Source organism: Oryzias melastigma, linkage group LG14 (genome assembly GCF_002922805.2).
Source record: "Oryzias melastigma strain HK-1 linkage group LG14, ASM292280v2, whole genome shotgun sequence".
In the NCBI taxonomy this organism is placed as follows: domain Eukaryota; kingdom Metazoa; phylum Chordata; class Actinopteri; order Beloniformes; family Adrianichthyidae; genus Oryzias; species Oryzias melastigma.
In genome coordinates this window covers 2,728,257-2,737,483 of record NC_050525.1, presented here as the reverse complement: position 1 = coordinate 2,737,483, position 9,227 = coordinate 2,728,257, and the positions used below count along the sequence as shown (strand labels likewise).

Here is a 9,227-nt window from a genome sequence, read left to right as displayed (position 1 = left end):
CACGCCAAAACATTTGGAAATGGTAAATATAAGGCGAAATACAGTTAACACCGAAAATGACCCACAACCCCATTACTAACCCTTTAATCCTGGTTTGAACTGTTTAGGTACAGTAGTTTTCGAACAGGACATGTTTTTTAGGTGGTCTGAGTTCGAAAAATACAGTGGAACGCTCTCGCGAATCGGAAGCTGTGAATTGGAAGCCAACTTCAGCGTCGTAAATAGTCGTGGATGTTAGCGTGCTCTTCTGCCGCGTGTACCAAATCGATCATTTAAAAAATGTCGTCCAAACGTCTCAAAATAGCATCTGCTGGCAGATTGCCTGTTTCGATTTGATCCGCTAAGCTCAGCAAAGCTACACGGATGTCACCGAAATATGTCATCTTGGTGATTGTCTGCGTTACTGTCTGGGTACGGTGCGACACACAGTAGAGCAGGAGTGTAGGCATACAAGTCGATTTCAGAGGATCAGCCAATGAACGTTTAGATCCCACCCACTTTCAGTGATTGACAGACAGAGTCATTATTCGGAAAAAGCTCATCATGAAATAAATACGTCGTTCTGAAAAACAGCATTGTGAAATAAAAAGGACACTTTGGAAAACAGTAATTTTGAAATAAAAGTTTTTACAAAAAAACCCCACATGATTATAATAATATCCAACATGAAAAAAAATATTATGATATATATTTTTTATTATGAAATGTTTTTAACATAAAAATTATGTTTTAAAGTAAAAATGAAATATATTTCATAACAAAATGGTCCATTTAAATTTTAATGAAATGTATTTCATAATAAAATGGTCAATTATTTATTGAAAAGACTTTTATTGGAGTGTTGCTTGTACACAACTTTGGTTCTTTCCTAGAGTTAAATAGCCTTTTTTTTCTTTGAGCATTACAAAGGTTAGTGTTAACTGCATTAAACAAGAAATCCACTAGATCAGGGGTCTCAAACTCAATCGCATAAGGGACAAAATCCAAAACACACCTTCGGTAGCGGGCCAAACATTTATTGAATAATGAAACTTAACATAACTTGGAATATTATTCCAGAATAAATCCACTTAAATCTTCAATAACTTTTAATATTTTACTCTCCATAAAAATATATTTTTTTAATTCAAGTTAGAAATAAGCGCAAAATATGCTGGATATGCAGTTATGCAGCAGCATGAAGAGTCTTGTCTAAGGACCTCACTAGAGCTGGAAACTGGACCTAGGCAGACACCAGCCAACTGTGCTATCCAACCTAACTGTAATGTAAACTTTAATGCCGAAAAAAAACATTTCCAATATATCTGTGATTCACAAACATCAGGTCAAATACCTTTTTTTAACATATTAGCTCAAAATTGTGCTTTCATAATAATATTGCAAAAATAAAAGAGTTGAAATAGTACTGCATCTGTGTCTGTTTGAAAACCAAAAGTACTGCATGTGTGGGATCTCATACTAACAGCAATAGGATTGGATGCATCGGAACAAAATATCCTGAATACTTCTAAGAACTTCACAGCTATTAATTATGTAAATAAATAAACAAGTGTATACTTTTGACTTTTTTGTTACATTATGAGACAGGACCTGAGTAACTTATTCTTAGTTCTTTCTGTGATGATGCTTTTATTGCAGGTAAAACTAAATGGTTTTACTCATTCATTAGTTTGCTATTTAGAGTGAATTAAATTTTCTGCAACAAGACAGCATCATTTTTCATTACCACCTCCAGTAAATGCAGAAGTTTTAATTTTAATTTTAATATTTGTTCACATTTCATATTTACATTTGGCAGAACAGAGAGTAACTGAGTATAATCTGACCCTGTTTGGTTAAAATTCAACAAACTGAACTTATCAATCAGTCTTTATTTATTAAAAGCACACACACACACACACACACACACACACACACCCACAAAACGATTACACGCAGGAATAAATGACTAGAATCGTAGAAGAGACGTGAGGCTTGGCTCTGCTGTGAGGAAACAATATAATAGGAATCTCTTAAACCAGCAGCAGATTAGCCACAGATCATCACCACAGCGCCCACCAGAACCTGACAGCTACAGGTCCACTATAGCCATGAGGCTGCATGCTGGACACGAACCGCTCCAACAAAAATAAACCGACCTAACCAGCAAGTCCTAGTACAGAAGATCCCCATATGGAAACATAACTTCATAAATGTCAGCAACGCCAAAAACATGACCAAAAAAAAAAAAAAACAGCTGTGCAGTCATAAACTTTTGCTCCATGCTCTCCCCCATCATGCACGCGCAAAGTTCCATCCACAAAGTCGCTAAAACTGCCACAGCTGTCATCTGACCAGCAATAGTCTCAAAACACAGGAATTATTACAGCTTTTTTATTTCACCACGGCAACTTTTTTTTAAATGTGCGTTCTGTGAAATATAAAGTTTTTTGAAAAAAAAAATATATGGGTGGGCGGGGTCACAACGCTGAGTGAATGGACCTTTTCCTTGTGACGCTATGGAGGAACAAAGATCCTCGTGAGAAGAGATGATCATTCTTTTCTAATCCGAAAAACACAAACAGACAACAGATCAAGTGCCTATTGTTGTGACACCACGGGATGCCACTATCTTTCCCTCCGGGTGCCACCTGTGGCACGCCTGCTCTGGGTTGCCGACCCCTGGTGTAAATTAAAGAATGAATGGGGTCATGTATGGTCAGATTTAGAGTGAAAACCTCCTTCCATCAACAAGGACATTGAAGATGAAACATGGCTGGGTCTTTCAGCATGACAACCATCCCAAACACACTGCCCGTGTAACAAAGGAGTGGCTTCAGAAGAAGCATTTCAGTGTCCTGGAGTGGACTAGACTCCAGATCTCAACCTCATAGAGAATCTTTGGAGGGAATTGAAATTCCATGGTGCCCTGCGACAGCCCCAAAACATCTCTGCTCTAGAGGAGATCTGCATAGAGGAATGGACCAAAACATCTCTGCTCTAGAGGAGATCTGATGGAGGAATGGACCAAAACATCTCTGCTCTAGAGGAGATCTGCATGGAGGAATGGACCAAAAGCAACAACAGTTTGAGAAAACCTTGTGCATACTTACAAAAAAAGTTCGACTGCTGTCATTGCCAAGAAAGGGTTTATAACAAAGTATTGATATGAACTTTTGTTATTGACCAAATACTTATTTCCCACCATAATTTACAAAAAACTTCTTTAAAAATCAGACAATGTGATTTTATGGATTTTTTTTCTCATTCTGTCTCTCATAGTTGAGGTTTATCTATGATGTAAAGTACAGGCCTCTCTCATCTTTTTAAGTGGGAGAACTTGCATGATTGGTGGCTGACTGAATACTTAATTGCCCCACAGCACAGAGCTTTCTGTAATAGAGACTAGTTAGTCAGCAGCTCTTGTACGAAGTGGGATCAGCAGCAACCAGCTAAAGCATTTTTGTTTGCTAGGATTACAATTAATTTGAGAAAAGAAAAGGAAACCTGTTTGTATAAATGCAGTAACTGCCATCTTTTACATTTTTACTATAAAATTGTGTTGTTTTTGCTTTTTTTAAATTATTTTTACTGAAATCTTTATTCCAATTACGACTTTAAAAAAAATAATTATATGAGAATAAATTCTGATCAAAGTCTATTAAAAATGTATATGGATAGATGAAACTATCAACAATTTATGTTTTGTTGGTTATGTCTAAAGAAATAAAATGCCTAAGAAACTAATCCGTGTAAATTCTTCCTTCAATCTATTAAAATATTTTTTTGCAAAGATCCCATTTCCTTACGCGACATTTGTTGAGTTTGGTTAAAGAAAAACTGCTAACACAGAGTTTGTTGCTAACCTGCTTCTTCTTCAGCTTTGAAATCTGCTGCTCCACTTTAGCGATCTCTCTGTCCACACGATCCATACTCTGGATCAACTCCTCCTTGGACAGCTTGGAAGGAGAAGTGTCCTGTTCTTCACCCATGTGTAGGGTAGGTCCACCAGCAGATGGTGACTCCACTTTGACAATGTACTGAGACTCCTGGTAAAGAATAAACACAAATAAAGGCGTGAGCGGCGTTGGATGGCCCGCAGTCGCTACCCACCCCCACTGCCCACCCCATACTCACAATCGCCGCCCTCACTGCCCACCCATACGCAACATCGACGCCCTCGCTGCCCTTCTATACGCACAATTGCTGCCCTCGCTGCATGCCCCTTCACGCCCTCTCCGGCCTCGAGGCCCACCTTTGACACAAGGTCACTTGCTAAGCAGCCACTTTGCCCCCCAAATCACCCCATTCTCTTTCTGTATAGCTTGTATGAGATATATGTGAGAAATTGATTAAAAATACACTTTTTTCAAAATGGCGGCTTGTCTGTTAGTGTTATCTCCATAGCCACCATTTTGTGTTTTTTTCGCCTGAGGTCACCGAACAGAGTGACGTTATTTTCACAAGAATTGGCAAAAGTACATTTTTGGATTTCCTTAGCAACAGAGGTTATTTACTAACCACGCCCACATTCCTTATCTGTTCATATTCTATGTTATAATACTTGCTAAAGCGTCAGCCTGGGATCTACATATTAAAGTCTCATAGCAATGCATTGAAATATGTGCGTGTATTAAGACTACGCCACATTTGCGAGCTCGCCATGCGCACACCATTCAAAAGCTACAGCTTCCAATACCATATTTCTTTCGCCAGTGCCTTTCCAATTATGCTCCGAGAGTTAGGAAACGATTGATAAAAATTCCCAAGAGTTAGTTTTGTTTGAAGCTGTTGTTTTGTAAATTAAAGATGGCGGCCACTTCCCACTGTCATGGGTCAACAAAACTTTAGGGGTCATTGTAGCCTTTAGCTAGCGGCATGTGCATCAAATTTCGTGAGAATCGGACAAACAAAATGTTCATTTAGCGCATTACAAAAATTCCCAAAATATCAGGTTAGGAAACAAAATGGCCACCAAGTCGTAGGTTGTGGAGCCATCACATAATAACTTCAAATCTTCCTTTGGATATCCCAGACAAATGTACGTGGGTTTCGTTTTTGAAATGCAAACTAAAATTTTCAGCAGTCAGTTTTTTTGCGATGGTTTTTTGAGTACCAGGGCCACATTTTAAATATTGCAGTTGTGAAAGTTATATCGTTTCGTTCAGCTTGAGCCTCCGGACGCTAGAATACCCTTTTTTACGCAAATCGGATAAAACATGTGGAGCTAGCTAAAACTATGTCGGTTATTTATTGACCTTTATTTAACCAGGATAGTCCCATTGAGATTTAAAACCTCTTTTGCAAGGGAGTCCTGGCCAAGAGGCAGCCACAGTTAAAAATACATCAAAACATAAAGACAATAAAACATTAAGACAATAAAACATTAAGACAATAAAACATTTAAAATGCTGTTACATGTTAGCAATACATATAAACCTAAAATATGTGGAGTCATAAAATATGATGGATTAAAATAATAGAAAGGTGATTAAAAGAAACAATTACAGCATTCTGTTGACTTTTGTTTTTCTGTGAGCTTGGCCTTGAAAACCTGTAATGATGGGAGTTCAATTAGTCTCCAACCTTTTTGTAAAATGTTCCAGGCCAAGGGGGCTGCGTTAACAAATGCTTTCTTCCCAAACTCTGTGCGGGCAAATGGGACAGACAACAACAACTGGTCATTTGATCGTAGGGAGTGGGAGGGAAGGTTTCTGTGTTTAAGTAATTCACAAATGTAGGGAGGCAGTAATCCAGCTAAAGCTTTGTAAATAAAAATATGCCAATGGTACTGCCTCCTACTGGAGAGAGAAGGCCATCCCACTCGCTTGTACAGTTCACAGTGATGTGTCATTGCTTTACAGTTGGATATGAACCGTAAGGAAGAGTGATAAACACTGTCCAACTTTTGAAGACATGAGGCAGGTGCATTCATATAAAAAAGATCACCATAATCTAGCACAGATAGAAAAGTTGCATTCACAAGATATTTTTTTGCTTTAAAAGAGAAACACAATCTATTACGATAAAAGAAACCCAACCTAAGTTTTAGCTTTTTTAAGAGATTTTCCATAAAAGGTTTAAAAGTGAGAGAGTTGTCAATTAAAACACCAAGATATTTGTACTCCTCCACTACCTCGATGACTTCTCCTTCAAGAGTAGTGACTACAGGAAGATCATCTGGGACTTTTTTATTGGAAAACAGCATTAATTTGGACTTGTCTGCATTAAGCACTAGTTTCAGTTGAAGAAGGGAGTTTTGGACAGCAACAAAAGCTTTCTGCAGGGTTTCTATAACCTGAAGGAGAGATGATCCACAACAATATATAACTGTGTCATCAGCATAAAAGTGCAAGTTGGCTTCTGAGACTGATTGACCCACATCATTAATATAGAGTATAAATAAGAGGGGACCCAAAACAGAGCCCTGCGGCACTCCTTTTTTAGTTGTGACTAAATCTGAACAAAGATCCTCATGTTTAATACATTGAGTTCTGTTGTGTAAGTAGTTGGAGAACCATGCAATTGCAAGTTCTGAGACTCCAATGCTGAGCAATCTGTCTATTAAGATGGAATGGTCAACAGTATCAAAGGCTTTAGACAGGTCAATGAAAAGTGAAGCACAGTGCTGCTTTTTATCAAGTGCCACAATTACATCATTTATCACCTTCATGGTAGCTGTGGTAGTACTGTGCTTTTTCCTAAAACCGGATTGGAACTCAGAGAGAATATTGTTGTCATGCAGATACTTTTTTAACTGGTCACACACAAGAGATTCGAGGATTTTAGCTAAAACACAGAGATTTGATATAGGTCTATAATTTGTCAAGACAGTAGGATCCCCTCCCTTTAGTAAAGGAAACACAAAGGCTGATTTCCAAACAGCTGGGATTTCTTTGGTTTGGATGGAAAGATTAAAAAGAATTGAAAGTGGCTGTGCTACATAATCTGCAGCTAATTTTAAAAAATACGATTCAATCAAATCTGGTCCAGGTGGCTTTCTAGAATCTAATGCTTTGAGTGCTTTGTGCACTTCAAATGAACTAAAAGGCACAAAGTTAAAAGAATTAAAAGAATTACTACAGAACTGTAACGGTTTTGTCGAAGGATTTGTGACAGAAGTTGTTACTGAGTCAAATAAAGAGCTGGCTGATAGGAAATGCTCATTGAAACAGTTCAATATTTGAGTTCTGTCATGAATTGGAACAGAGTCTCTAACTATCAAATTAGGAAGAGTGTGACCTATTTTGTTTACAGAAAGAGACTTTATCACTTTCCAGAACTTCTGTGGATTGTTGAGATTTTCTGTGGTGACAGATAAAAAGTATTCTGATTTGGCCTTTTTGATGAGAGAGGTGCATTTATTCCTAAGTTGTTTAAAAACACACCAATCCGTGGGCAAGTCTGTTTTTCTTGCTTTGTCCCATGCTCTATTCCGTTCATTTATCATGTCTGCCAAATCTGAAGAGAACCATGGGTTCTCTCTGCCCTTTACTCTACATTTCTTGAATGGAGCATGGTTATTTATAATTTGGAGAAAGTTTTCTTTAAAGAATGCCCATGCATGTTCTACATCTGGTATTAATCCTATGTTTTCCCACTTAACTTGTGACAAATCATGATAAAAAGCTTGTTCATTAAAATGTTTCATATTTCTTTTGTAAACTATCCGTGGTTTAAATTTGGGAATTTTTGTGTTTCTACACACAGCTACAACACAGTGATCACTTAAGTCATTACAAAAGACACCCAGCGAAGAATACTTGTGAGGGACATTTGTTAAAATCAGATCAATTAAAGTCGATTTTTGGGGATTTTTGATATTAGGCCTGGTGGGTAAATTGACTAGTTGAGAAAGATTAACTGAGTCACAAAAAGATTTAAATTCATCAGAACCTGCAGTTAACCAGTCCCAGTTCAAGTCCCCGGCTAAAAGTAGTTCAGTGAAGTTTAATTTGGTTAGAAGAAGCTGTAAAGACTGTAGAGTCTCTTTTGAGGCAGATGGAGGTCTATAACAACCAGCAACAGTAATTGAACAAGATGGTCCAATATCTACTTTCACTGCCAAAAATTCAAACTGTTTGCTGATTGACTGAGACAAAACAAGGGAGGCATTAAATTTTGCTTTGATATAAATAGCTACACCCCCTCCTTTTTTCAGCCTATCAGCACGATAAACATTGTACCCATCTATGCTAATATCGTTGTTAAATATAGATTTTGTTAACCAAGATTCCGAAATTATTACAACATCTGCACCAGTAGATTTAACCAACCAAGATTCTGACCATATCTATCTTCGGGAGTAAACTCCGTACATTAAGGTGAATACATTTAAAACCAGGCAGTGATTTGAAATCAGTGGGTGTTGCAGAATTTTGCAAGTCAGGCCCAGGATTTGGTTGTACATTTCCAGATAAAAGCAGAAGTAATATAATTAACAATCTCTGTTTTGCAACTGATTTGAAATTACTATGCCGATATGTTGAAGTCACATGAAGACCTCTTTTGTGAAAACAAGAAAGAAGTGCATTCAAAGCAAAAACACTTTGTAGATTAGATAAGTCTTTAGGCGGAGTTGGTAGCAAATAAAAGAGCTGGTCCATTTGAATTGGTGGTTGCTCTGACTTTTCATAAGCCAAAGAAAAAGTTCCTTTGTAAAAAGTTCCTTCCACATTGAAACAGATGTCAGAAATGTCTGTACAATGAGTCCCATAGCTATTTGTTATTTCCAGATAGCAAAAAGCAAACAGACATATAGCAGAATAGAGAAAGGCCATTGTGACCTCGCCACGCACACGCCATTCAAATTCCATCATTTCTAATTGCAACATTTTTCTCACAGTAGATTCCCTTTTATGGCCGGTGATGTGACATAACAATTGATAAAACCCCCTAGGAGGTATTTCTTTTTGTAGCTTTCAGTAAAAGGGCTTTTTTTTTTAATTCAAGATGGCGGCATCTTCCCAAGGTCAAAGGTCAATGAAACTTCCGAGGTCGTTGTAGACTCCAGCTATGGCCATGATTATGAAGTTTCGTGAAAATTGGACAAACAAAACTGTCATTTTTCCATATTGTTGAAAAACGTGAAAATCGCCATTCCTCAGACTTTGCCACAAGATGACTGCCAAGCCGTAGGTCGTGTGGCCATCCCATAATAATTTCAAATGTTCCAGGGCTTATCCCCGAAACGTGTCATTGGCTTTCGTTTGTTTATTTTGAAATATTTTTTTTGGCCCCATAAGTGA

The 9,227-nt window shown here is 37.7% G+C and overlaps 1 protein-coding gene across 2 annotated transcripts in view; it reads right to left on the bottom strand.

Annotated features, from left to right (window-relative positions):
• ncor1 (nuclear receptor corepressor 1) overlaps nt 1-9,227 on the bottom strand; it is a gene marked incomplete in the record, with an annotated part of 125,602 nt that overhangs the window by 69,665 nt on the left and 46,710 nt on the right. For both annotated transcript variants that reach the window (XM_024264937.2, XM_024264945.2), the window contains 1 exon segment: nt 3,846-4,028. In XM_024264937.2, coding sequence (XP_024120705.1) covers nt 3,846-4,028 — 183 coding nt within the window.